This window comes from Sinocyclocheilus rhinocerous, unplaced genomic scaffold (assembly GCF_001515625.1).
Source record: "Sinocyclocheilus rhinocerous isolate Xijiao unplaced genomic scaffold, SAMN03320098_v1.1 scaffold19, whole genome shotgun sequence".
Lineage (NCBI taxonomy): Eukaryota > Metazoa > Chordata > Actinopteri > Cypriniformes > Cyprinidae > Sinocyclocheilus > Sinocyclocheilus rhinocerous.
In genome coordinates, this window is record NW_015638975.1 from 2,747,645 (window position 1) to 2,760,708 (window position 13,064).

A 13,064-nucleotide genomic window follows, 5' to 3' on the forward strand; every position below is an offset into this window, starting at 1 on the left:
TTTTAGTTTTTCAATTATTTTGACGTTTTTATTTTATTTCAGTTTACGAAATTGTTTTTTCATCAATCGTTTTAGTCTTAGTTTTAGTTTTCGTTTACGAAAATAACCTTGGCCTGCAGGGGGCGCCAACGGCCTGATGATTATTTTTACACATTACTGTGCTATCTAATCCTTGTTTAATATTGACCATGCACCATTTAATTTAAATGTCCACTTAATCTTTAATATTTGGTCATTTCTTTAGGACAGAAATGCTATAGCCACTGTAATTAAAAGAATATGTGGACATCAAAACATGTAAACTCAGAGGGAGGGTTTGAACTTTTATATTGAAACCGCGACGTATTCTCCTGTGTTTGCGTAGATTTATAAATGATTTACCTTACAAATCTGATGAAATGGCGCACGTTGCGTTCCAAGGTGAATGTTATAATAAACCCAAACTCACAACAACATGCAGAGATGGAGTTTGAGACGCTCCACACATGTAAATGATAACAGTTCCTGTGGAACTACTGTGAACGCAGCCGCTGAGTGACGCATGTACTTAACCTACACACATGTAAATAATTAAAGCGCATATACTGTATTAGAACTGCATCGCATATAATTATTTAATTAAAGCGTTTGTGAATTCACAATTATGCTTAATTAATATATCATGCAGCCTTGGGAAACAGTCTAATAATGTGTTTTATGGATTCTCGTCCGTGAAATGCGCCACTTCCGGTATTTTGCCAGTTAGTCGACGCGAGCAAAATTAAGTCGAGGATTTAAAAAAATCGAATAGTCGAATAAAATCGACGAATCGCGACAGCCCTAATGCATTATAAAAAATATTTTGCCAATTGAATTAGGTCCCTTTCCTCTCCTGCACCATTCACCTTCTCCCATGTTTCTTCTCCATCTCTCTACATCTCTGTTTCGCATATAATTATTTAATTAAATCGTAGCGTTTGTGAATTCACAATTATGCTTCATTATGATTTTTAAATGGGTTTAATATATCATGCAGCCTTGGGAAACAGACTAATAATGTGTTTTATACATTCTCGTCCGTGAAATGCGCCACTTCCGGTATTTTGGCGGTTAGTCGACGCAAGCAAAATGAAGTCGAGGATAAAAAAAATCGAATAGTCGAATAAAATCGACGAATCGCGACAGCCCTAGAAATTTTATCAATTAACTAGATACTCCTTTCAGCCACATGACTGGATTTTTACTTTTACTTGCTGAGAAACTACAACTTAAATGTGCCCAAATGCATAAATCCTTTATATAACAATATTCTTACACTATACATACTAGACCACACTTAAGCTGAGGGGTAGTGCCACCCACTCTTTGTCACACTGGACTCGGTTCAGAACAAACTGGAAAACATAGCCACGTCAGTCCTCCCAGGTTAAAAGACTGCATGTGTGCGTGTGTACGGTGGGAGAAAAGAGATGGATTATGTCGAAGGAGAAAGAATACAGAGTTATACAGAAGGAGAGGAAGGCGAACGAGGAAAACAGAGTGACTGAGGAGATCGATGCACGCCAAAAAACGCTTCTCGCTAAGAGAAAAAGAACATTTGCTCACATACACGTAAATTCCTAAATCTGGACACACACAAACATGCTGAAACCTTCCATACCGTCTTGCTCTGTCTTTGTCATCTCCTCTAGTTTCTTCTGTTTCAGTGTGTCCACCACATCGGCCAGGCTTCCTTTGCGGCGCTCTGGCGTTCCAAAGGCTGAACTGCTCAGCAGGTCGCCGCGCTCCCTGGCCCCCTCCTCTGGCTTGTGTGGAGAGGTAGAGTTATTCCGGAAGGAGTATAAGGAACATACTTTATTGCTGTCCGATTCCTGCAGGAGAACACAAAAGAGTTTGAGAAGATTGAGGTTTTTTTTTTTACTTTTTACTTCATGTCAAACGAGACATTCAACTGTCAGAGTATGAAAAAGAGAGCAATTTAATCACATTTAAAATTTAAAAACTGTTTAAAAATTTGGAAAGTGCTAAAGACGTACCATTTATATTAGAGAAAGTGAGTTTAGGATACAAGTTAAATGATTACAGAGCAGATAAATGGTGTTTAACAACTCTTTTCTCTTTACAATTGTCATCGCTGTAATTCCTTTGCAAAGGTTACGAGTGCGTGTTTGAGCCGAGCTCGAGCGCAGTGTAATTTGTTGGTTCTCAAGCGGGTGGCTGTTCTTCGCGGAACCCTCCAGGCCATCGTAAATCTGGCCCCTGTCTCAAGCTGCTGTTGTTTTGCGGTCCCACCTGTGTGTGGTTTAGTGGTTAACTGGGCTTCTGTCTGCAGCTGATAGTTCAGTGTTCCCCGAGCGACTGCACAGAGAGGGAAAACAGAACGAAAGAGAGAAGCGATCTGTTTGTCTGATCCTACACAGGGCTCAGTAAGTCTACACACTACTGAGTGATTGTAAAAATAAAGTGCAAAAGCACATTAGCGAGTGGAGTGGGAGTCCTGACAGAGAAGAGTTTGGCATAGGATTGCTCCATCAATGAGAGAAAAACTGGCAGGTGTATGTTTTGGAGAGCAGGGCACAGACGGGCATTAGGGCAGTGTGATTATGTGGCAGCGACACACGGAATGAAATCCCACAAATCAGCTGGCATAGACTGAAGGTTCTGCTAACTCAAGCATGAAGCCAAATTTACAGATGAGATTGCTGGAATATCTCAATTGTTTTGTACAAGACAACAAAACTAAAAGAGAGCAAGCAAAAAGTAAAAAAGTAATTTTTAATTTTTAAGTCTGCCAAAGTCAGAGTCATTAATATGTACTTAAACACATGCGATCAAATTCTTCAACGACCAAATTAAAAAAGAAAGAAAGAAAGAAAGCAAGAAATTAATGAATAATTTTTTCAGCAAAGATGAATTAAAGTGACAAGATTTCTATTTAAAAAAATTCAGTATTATTTCTGAAGGATCATGTGACACAAGACTTGTTAATGGCTGCTGAAAATTCAGTTTTGCCATCACAGAAATAAAAAAAACAGGCCTGATAAAAAAAAAAACATTTAAATAGAAAAAAAAAATTTGAGGCAGAAATGGCCCCCCATAGTAACATCTAAAACAAACTGATATCTAAATTAATCATAACTGGCAAATGCATTAAGTCTCCTGATCTATGAATGAGAAATAACTGAGCAATAAAATTTTCTGCTGGGCACACAAATATGGTATTGCTTACAGACATGCAACATTAGGATTACCAAGAGACAATTCTCTCTCTTACTTAGACTCTGTACATATATTTTATTTCATGTCTCTACACTTATATTGACATACCAGATCTTAATGCATGACTCAATATACTAAGAGTTTGCACATACTTCACATTACATTTACAGTCGTTTTTATCTAAAGTATAGTGACGTATTTATCAGGTGAGAGCTGAAGCAAAAAGCCTCACTCAACAACAGGATGTCCTGCTCCTGTGAAGACAAGCGAGCGTGAATGCATTGCTCACTGCAAATCAAACACAAGCAGCTGCACTTGAACATCAAATGAGCACAATTAACTTTTCATATGTTTTCCCTCATTATATCAAGAGGAAACCGAGAGATCATCCCGCGCATATCCAACCACAGCGGTGCAGTAACAATTCTTTGAAATGCCTTTCTAATTACACCAATCACAAAAGCTCTCTGTAATCTAATTAGGAATCAGCACCACCTGAGCAGTGCTAAAGCCTTCTGCATTTACATGTGAGGATTTGTATTGTGTTTTTTATCTGTCTGAAAACCTGTTTAAATGGAAAAAAAAATATTCTCCATTTGATCTACATTGAATCTGATTGCTAAGAAATATTTGAGATTTCAAAGAAATCCAGATTTGTTTGTCTTATGGGTGCAATAGTGCATCCTGCTGTCCCTCACATACATTTGATGTCACATGTTGTGATGTTCCCACCAATGGAATGCAAACTCCTTGCAATTTAGATAAAGAAAAGGCAAAACGCCTCTCATGACAGCAACATTTTTAGGCTAATTAAAGTGGGGTCTGGCGTCTGGATGCTGCCGGGCCAGGGGAGTCCAGACCTCAGGGGCCGGTCGGAGTCACCTAGCTCTGGGCCAGCAGCAGCAGCAGAGGGAGGGTTTATGGAGAGTTCCCTTTTACAAGCATCGAACAATAAGTGGCTGTCAGTCTCCCGTCTGGGCTCTCTGCCTTACGGTCTAGAGAGACCACCAAGGAGGAGGGGGGCGGCTCCCTCAACTCCCTCGAATTCCCACTCCTAGTCCCGCTTTCTCATTGTCCCTTTATTTATAGATTCATAAAATCGCTCTGACATGAAATGCAATTCAATACATTGTTCTCCTGCACTTTTACAGTGTGAGGGATCTCCAGGCACTTGTGGCGGACTTAAACTTCAAAGCCAAGTCCTTGGCAAATCGCAAGGTCTTAAGTCTTCATTCAAAAGCGTTCCGGAGAGGCCTGCTCTGAACTTCTAGCTGTGTCCTTGGGTTGAGGATTCCTCTCTACAGGGGTACAGAGTGTGTGTATGTGTTTGTTTTGAGAGAATAGATGTGGGATAAATCTGGAGGTTTACTCCATGTCGTTAATGTCGTATCTGTCGAGTTCTAGACGAATCATCTCGTCCAGACAGTTCTCATTCTTTGAATCCTGCCAGTTATCTTTAATAATGCACTCTTTCATCTACAGCTCATTAGAAAGTTAAAAACACACATAACCTGGGTTAGCACACGTAAATGAGCTATGAAACACTGGCAGTGGGGCTCACCATGCGCTGCTGGGCTGACATCAGGCTGTCCCAGTCGGATTCGGGCGGCACGCTGCTGCTGATTGGCTGGAGCTCCTCTGGGGGAGGTTTGTTGTGGAGCAGATTGTGCAGGGGCAGCTGAGGGGCGACTAGTGACTCCGAGTTCTCCTCTTTCTCCCAGGACATGTGCTCCTGATTCACTCCATCCTCGCCTCCGTCAGGGGTCGAGGCGAACGGAGAGGTGGCTTGCTTGGAAGACATGATTCTGCTGAGAGAAGGGCAGAGAAGACAGGTTAGTCACAAAACATTCAAACTTCCAATGGAACAACTTTATTCCGAATAAATAGTCTTGCAAATGTCAGACAGGAAATGCTGGATCTAAGCTTTCATTCTGTATGAGCGCTCTCACAGCACATATATATGAACTTGGCTGCTGTTCTGAGCCTCTGCGCCACATCTAACCCCACGATTGGACCAGAATCAGAGCTGGGGAGATCCTATCAATGGCTCTGAGCTCGGTGCGAGAGAAACGGCATGCACTGGGGTCCCTCTTAATCCTTTGTTTAATGTAAATGGACGTGCTGAGCTACGGCTGGAGAGCTGCCTGAGGCAGGCCCGATCCCCCCGCCCCGCGCCTGATTACCACGCTAAGAGGGTTACCATACCATATAACACGCTCTCATTAAAGCGCTAACCCTGCCACCAACCACAAAAAGAGCGGTGACGCTGAGACGCTGACACTTAACGGGATTTTGATCATTGCGTTCATATTGAGTCTATAAATGTGCCATTTTCCTTCGTTTTGTTGTAATTGTGCTTTTCTGCTTTTGCAATTGTACATAAGGATTAATGCGAGTAGGCTGCTGTGACAGATGTGAGGTAACTTTGCAAAGATTTATAGCGAATTTCCAATTCACAAAATAGGGTTGGTAAATTCATTTGTTTCAAACAAAAGTCATCATGTCATATAGCGTAAAACTCAACCAAGTTTCTTTTATCCACACCCACAAACTCGACTTTTCAGTGCAAAAGTGTGTCTCCAGGAAATTAAAATTGGACTATAGTGTTAATAAAATAAAGTAAAAAATTTATTAATAAAGATTTTATAAAAAAATATGAAAATACTCTACAACTACTGCTAAGGAAAACTTAACCTGCTAATCGAATTAAGCGCTTGATTTAAATACTTAATCAAAAGGCTGCAACTGATATGGTGAGTTGAGAATCAGCCAAGACACAACTTTCCTACCGGCCTTTAAATTGCCTGCTCTGAGACTAATTTACAATAGACAGCCAGCACTCATAACATCATGAACAATGACATACACACGACCGACTGCTGACCACAGGGTTGCAGACTCATTGTTTTGAGCCTGAAACATCCAGGATCTATTAGAGGCTCGGCAGAGATAGCCAAAATGCTGCCGCTAGCCACATTAGCCTGGACAAAGGGCATGGGCGTTCTAGGTCATGGGCTGCAGGTGAGCTAATGTTCTTCCACTGCCCACTGAGACTGAGGGGAGATGAGAGAGGCAGGCTGGGTAATGAAGGCAGCCCAAGGTGCCTCCAGAACTCCATCTCCCAGCCCTGCCAAGTTTTCCAGCATGTGGCTCATCGTGGGACGAAAACTAATTTGACACCGGGAGAGATTATTTTAACACCAAACTGTGAGTTAATCTGTTCATGTGCATGCGGCGGCCGTGCACTTCAGCGCATGAGGGATGTGTGGGTTGCAACGGGCTGTCAGGCCCAATTGCTCTCAGGCCCTTTAAAGTATGACTACTTCATTTGAAGACAGCCATCAATTTGCTCACATGGCTGAGCACTTATGACTCACACCCTCGATATGAATTGTTTAATACAGTTCGGTAAGTGAGCTTTAAGAAAATACAACAACTCAAGCTGCTATTGTCTTGTGCTAGCTTCCGTATTAATAATTTTGCTATGCTTACCAAAAAAAAATAAATACAAAAATAACACAAACACATCCGCAAAGTCTTAAATGAGCTCTGCGGCAGCTAACAAAAGTGGACAATGGAAGTCAATGGAAGTTAATCAAGCGGGATACCGCAGCTGTGCAAACAAGTCTGATAGTTAGCGCAGAGGAAGGCACCGGAGACCCAGACCTCTCCGCGCCCCTATTTTCTTTAGCGAGACCGAGGCCTCAATTTTAATCAGCCAATAAATTGTTTCCTGTAATTATATCAAACAGAAAGTGATCTCTAAAATTGTAGAGCGTTAATTGAAAATCAAATTTAAGAGCAAAGTTCGGAGCATGCGGAAGGGGCATGCGACGGCTAGACGAGAAGAAAGCATGCTTATGAGAGGCCGAGCGATTCCGCTTCTATTTTTTTATTCATGGATCCAAAGAGCTGGACCTTCCAGCACAACAACCCCCACCTTCATCTTCAATGGACTGCGAGCGAAACAAAGCACTTCTTTTGTATTACACAGTAAATCAAGTGGTATTATTTTACCTCTAAAATATTCAGTCTCTCAGGCCTTTCCCTCCAGTCTCCAGCCATCAGTCAAACTGCTGAGGCATGATAGCGCGAGAGAGAGAGAGAGAGAGAGGGGCAGACTCCATCCTCCTGTAACATGTGTCTACAGCAATTTTACTCGAAAACGCAACAGATCTGAGCCAGGGCCCCGTAACAATATTTGTCAGTTGGAGTTAATAATTCATTAGGAGAGCTGGGAGGGCGGCTCAGCCCCTGAGTGCCAGGTTCATGAGTTTTGCCCCTCAATCCCTCCCAACCATAATACTCCCCCGCCCCACTCACATCCACCCGGCTAATCTGCACCCACGGCTGAGAACGGAACAATGCGGCAGCCGTTTAGCTGGAATAAAGGCCTGATTCCTGGATGGATTTTTCCTTTAAGCACACTTCAAAATCATTTAATTCCTCCCTATGAGCCATAAAACAAAAATCTGCTTCGGTTCTACAGTATGTGGCGTTTGACGGAGGAGGGGAAATAGCCTTGACGTCATCGTATTTCATCAAATTAAACACTGCTTTACACTCACGGAACAGTCCAGCGAGCCACCGCAGCGCTTCCTTTTATTCTTATTAATAATTCAATCTGTTTCTCCAGTAAATAAGTCCGATCCGTTGGCCTTTGTGCATATTAAGCAGAGAATATATCAGCGAAGCCAGAGCGGCCTCATATGAATTCCTGTCAGCCCTCTCCCGCTCAGGCCTGATTACACAATAACAATGGACGGCTAACAAACCAAACCAATCAATAAGTGTAGGGCAGCGCAGCCTGTCTTTTGGCAGTCCGAGAGAGAGAGAAAGGCCCCATATATAGCTGACAATATTGCGATACGTTTATGAGGATTAGGAGTTAAGTTCTCGGCATGAGTTCTCATGTAGCCTGGAATGCTTCGACTCATGAATTGTTGCCGCTGCTAACGTTTCATCACGCACTGACCTCTGTTTAATTGGTTAGTGGCATTAGAAGACACCCCGCGCTGGTGTTCCTCAGGGGGTCTCATGACTGGGGGCCATGTGTCTTGGTATATCCGCTTTCGCCCCGCTCAGTCGGTAGAAGCCCCCCGCTCCTCTGTCTCTGCCGTGTCTTTCTGTTGCCCTTTTATAGACAATGGCGATAAGTAACTCCTGAGCTACGGTGTCACTGCTGCTCCCTTCCCTTCGGTCACCCCACACCCCCTCAAAACCACAGGCCTTTGCAGACCCCCTAAATCACCAGCCACTCCTGAAAGGAAATATTAGAAGGCCACTTTTTGCTCCGGCACCACCACCCAGACCTATATGAAGAGAAATAATCAAATAAAAGAGGGTAAAACAAGAGGGCCATTGTTGAAGGAGCTAACGATGGGTGAGCAGAAAAATGGCAAAAGCTGCTTTATGACAGGACTTCAAGTTTCCACGGGTAACGGCACACACACAGACACACACGCACGCACACACACGCACGACCGAGTACACATGTGTGTGTTCGTGCTTGAGCATACGCACATGCTTTCAAAATACAGGCTAATAAGAAACATAAAGGTAGGACGGAGAAAGTTATAGCAATGTAAAACTTTGCTAATAAAAACTTTTCAAATGAGAGTTTAAAAGGTTAATCATAAATCTGAAACCGGACACTCCAATGCAGCTATTCAAAGTGTAATAGGAAGCATTTGAGTCTGGAAGGAAATCCGTGAAAAATACAAAAGTAACAAGCAACTGTGTATTGTGTAATATTCCTGTGGCAAGGTTTATAATAATATGCAACACTACACAAACAAACAACACTAACAAAACAAGAAAAAAAAACCATTCAAAATGGTAAATACAACCTGACAATTTCTGAATACTGATGATTTACGTTCAGCATTTTTTTTTAACAACAGCAGCTGCTGCAGCCGTAAAGGCTAGTGAGCGTTCAATTACGCAACATAGAAGCCACTGATACTTATTTCCAAACAACAGCACAATGTTAAACATAAAATGAATATAATAATCTCACTCATTAATATTAAACATGACTGTAGAGATTGCACACACATGAACTGGTGTCCCACAGAGAGTGAGAACAAGAGTGTGAGACATACAGTGGCATGAGTTTGCATATGTGTCTTTGTGTGAGCGTCTCACTGACAACAATTCACACAGGTGACGGCACAGACTCTCAAGGTCTTCACCTCCTATAATCAACCTTCTGTCACCTGTGAAACCTGGGCTGGAAAATTATCATCCCTGCTGTAGCTGTTTAGCACCTTCAAATTATCACCTTCCATTGTACCTGAGCAGTCTACCCATCCATGAACAATCACTTGAGACAGAAGGAAAGAACGTTGTCTCTCAGAATGAGTAGTAAAATTAACAGAAAACAAGCTCTTAAAAAAAAGTGATTATTATATAAGTAAATAAATAAATAAATAAAATTATCATTTTGAATAATAGTAATAAAAACACAACAGTTCATTAAAATTACATAATAATTAAAATAATAATAATGAAATAAAAAGACATTATAAATAATAGGTAAATAAAAATAATAATAGTTAATACAAATAATAAAAATTATTATTATTATTATTATCATCATTATTAAAGAAATAAATAAGAATTAAAATCTAATTTAATAGACAGGAGTGTAGCACACAGATAGTACTACTAAGACACTCAAACAAGTAAACAAATAAATTAATAGAATTATTATTTGTAATAACAGTATTGAAAATAACCAGTAATAAAAGTTAATACAAATAAAAATATTAAAATTAATTAATTAATAAACAAACAAACAATATTATTATTATTCAAAGAAGAAGAAATAAATAATAAAATCAAATTTAATGATTGTAGCACACTTATAGATAGTGATACTAAGACACCTCTAAACATGTGAAAAAACCTTCACTTTTAAAAGCCATCAAAACACTGTTTAAATTGTAGTCCATAAATGTTAACCTCACAACCCTTCCACACATCACTCACTCCTTCACTGTCTTTCCACTGTTGCTCCACTCCATATTCAACTCTTAAAATACAATACACAGTCAATTTACAAGGAGAACACCAAGTCAGTATTTTCTAAAAGTGCATTCTAGACATCAAGCATAGCCTGAGTAAGAATTTTGCAAAGAAAATAAAGAGAACTGTGAAAAAAAAAAAAAACTTTTAGTTCAAACACCCTGCCACTGTGCTCACTGTGAGTGTGAGACGTGTGTGTGAATGAGTGTGTATCAGGTGTGTACACTCACATACTGTCCCCCTCAGCCTGTTTGGCCGCTCCTGTCCTTCTCTGTTCTTCACACACCACTTCAGAGCTGGATGGCATAACACTTCCTCAAATTCTGATACACACAAACACACACAAAAACACTCGAGCACAGACAGGCCGTTTGTCCCAGCCACGGCACGTCTTGTCAGAACTCATCCAACGCCACGCTGAACGAAGTACACTCACACACACGAACGGAGCCACCGGCAGAGCAGCTGTTAAGCTCCTCCGCTCACAAACACACACACACAGCGTCTCCCTCGCACGCGTGTCTCTTTCAGTCCCCGTGCGGCCGGAGACGATTCTGAGACACCAGAAAAGCAGCTCGCCGTCTCTCTCCGTCCCTCGCTCGGGGCCTTACGGGGCGGCAGTTCCCAAAGTGCCTGGTGTCAGTGCTGCAGTTAAGCAAACTTTACAGCCAGTGAAGCCATCAAGCAACACAGCCTATTTGCTGAGCAACAGTGGAGCTTTGTGGTTTCCCTCACAGTTGACAGTAAGTTATGAGCCCTTTGTGAGCGCAGGGGAAGGAAAACAGAGATCGGAATTTGGCAGGAAAATATAATACAGAATTCTCCTGTCTGTGGAACCTGGATTCTTTTTTTCGAACTTTCTGTTTCTTTCTCTCTCTGTCTCTCTCTTTTCCTCTCTCCCTTACTCTCTCTGTCCCTCTCGTTTTTTGTGTGTGGAAACAATCAAGCATTGTTGGGGGAAAGAAAAGCAACTCTGACAGATGAAATATAGTGGGGGCCCCTTTTTGGAAAAACAGTAAACAAAGCACCATTCAGGGACAGGTCCTCTCTGTCATTTATAAAGATACTTTTCTTCAGAGCGGCCGACTTTATAGCAAAGGAGTCAACAAATCGAATGTAAAATCTCCCACAGTCCACTGTGACGAGGACAGAAGACAGAGAGACAGAATGAAGTGAGAATGCTAAAGATAGACAGAGGAAGGGGGCTGTATATTGCTCAGTTTCACAATAAACATATTAGACAAGATGGAGGGTGATAGACAGGCAAAAAAAGGTTAAAATGGGGGTTGGGGGGGGCACACAAAAGTGACTAGCCAAAAAAACTTTTTTTCAGACTAGCCAAAAACGGGGACAATGGCTAATTATGAGGGAGTAATTTTGCCGCCAGAGGACTGGAGAGAATGAATGGACGCATGAAAGGCTGAGGGCTATTCAAGACAGTGTCAGTGAGAACTGTATGCCTACAGTCTTGAGCCTGGAGCTCATGAGGTCATCATTGGCACCCGGTGTCCAGAAAAACTTGGGCTGGTACAACTGTCGTTTGGACATCTGGAATGCCGGCGCACAGTGCCCTGCTTTCTCCAGCCACTGTCCCCCTAATTCCTTTCTTTTCCAAAAATAGGAAGCTTTTTTTTTCGCGCCAGTCACTAGTCAACCAAATTGGAAAATTTGCAGCGTCTTATGAAAAGAAAAGCTGTTTTGTTCCCTTTCATTCTCATCTGTGGACGAAGAAAATCAAGGAAATACCTTCAACGCTGCACTATTCTGGATGCTTTTTGGGGTGGACAATGGTTCAGTTCGCTAGTCCCATCCCTAATTCTTAAAGTTTTTATTTTATTTTGCAACCTAAACTGCCCTTTTTATGCTTTCTCTGTCCTCCTTACAGTGTTCTCTCTCCTCTCTCTAGTGTCCTCTCCTCTTTTTTTATTTAAAAAAATTATGAAATGTATTATTTTTCACTGACATTACACATGTAAAGAAGGACAGGAAGACGAGCCCAGGGAGTACCGGGAGTGGATGCCAAAAAGGCCACAATTCATGCGACACGTCATTTGGAAAATCAAAACAGGGGCAGTACGTTCGCTCCACCCAGATGAGGCCATGTAAAGATGCCTGACGAATCGCAAGGGTCAGCCAGGACACATCTCGAAGATCTACGATTAAGCCTTATTATGTTGAGCCAAGTGACATTGATTGCCGATTTAAACCTCTGAAACTAATTCATTCGCCCCTGTTCAATGGAAAGCATGGGCAACAGTGTGTGGCCGTGGTGACAGGTCGGACGAAGGCGGCTGAATAAAAACCCCTGCTAAACGAACGGCTGGCACTCATGTCTGTCAGGAGGTGGTTAGAAGCTCCCCACATGACTGACAGCTGATACGAAAAAAAGAAAGAGAGAGAGAGAACAGGGAGGGTGAGAGGGAGAGTCCATCCATTGATCTGTGTAATTGCCACGAAAATCTGAGTCAGAGAGTACATGAAGGGTTGATGTTTTAGCAATGCTAAGATGGAGCGGCACAGGGAAAAAGCGGTAAAGTGAATACGAAACACGCTGAACCACGGCCTAATAAAACCAGGAGCTGACAAGCATGGTTGAACACAAAAATGTGCAGTAGATTTGTACCCAGGCCAGAAAGCAGGCACATTACTGGATTAGCCGCTGACTGATACAGAAAATGTCTCACCCGTCTGCTATTAAACCATGTGTCTGACCAACTCACACGCTCCCGTTTCAGATAAAACAGCACAGTAGTGTCTTAAAAATGTTCTCAACACGCTGGAAAAATAAGCCTTAAAAAAGAAAAAAAAAGTCAAAGTCTTGCTAAAAAAAAAAACCC

At 41.8% G+C, this 13,064-nt stretch overlaps 1 protein-coding gene across 12 annotated transcripts in view; it reads right to left on the minus strand.

Annotated features, from left to right (window-relative positions):
• The window catches only part of LOC107750549 (transcription factor SOX-6-like), a 162,145-nt gene that overhangs the window by 102,131 nt on the left and 46,950 nt on the right, over positions 1-13,064 (minus strand). For 5 of the 12 annotated variants that reach the window (XM_016565989.1, XM_016565988.1, XM_016565993.1 and 2 more), the window contains 2 exons: positions 4,760-5,006; positions 1,640-1,850 (listed from right to left, as the gene is read on the minus strand). In XM_016565989.1, coding sequence (XP_016421475.1) covers positions 1,640-1,850; positions 4,760-5,006 — 458 coding nt within the window. Of the gene's footprint in view, positions 1-1,639; positions 1,851-4,759; positions 5,007-10,457; positions 10,685-13,064 lie in introns of those variants that run through there. The other 7 variants (XM_016565984.1, XM_016565994.1, XM_016565983.1 and 4 more) reach the window with 3 other exon arrangements.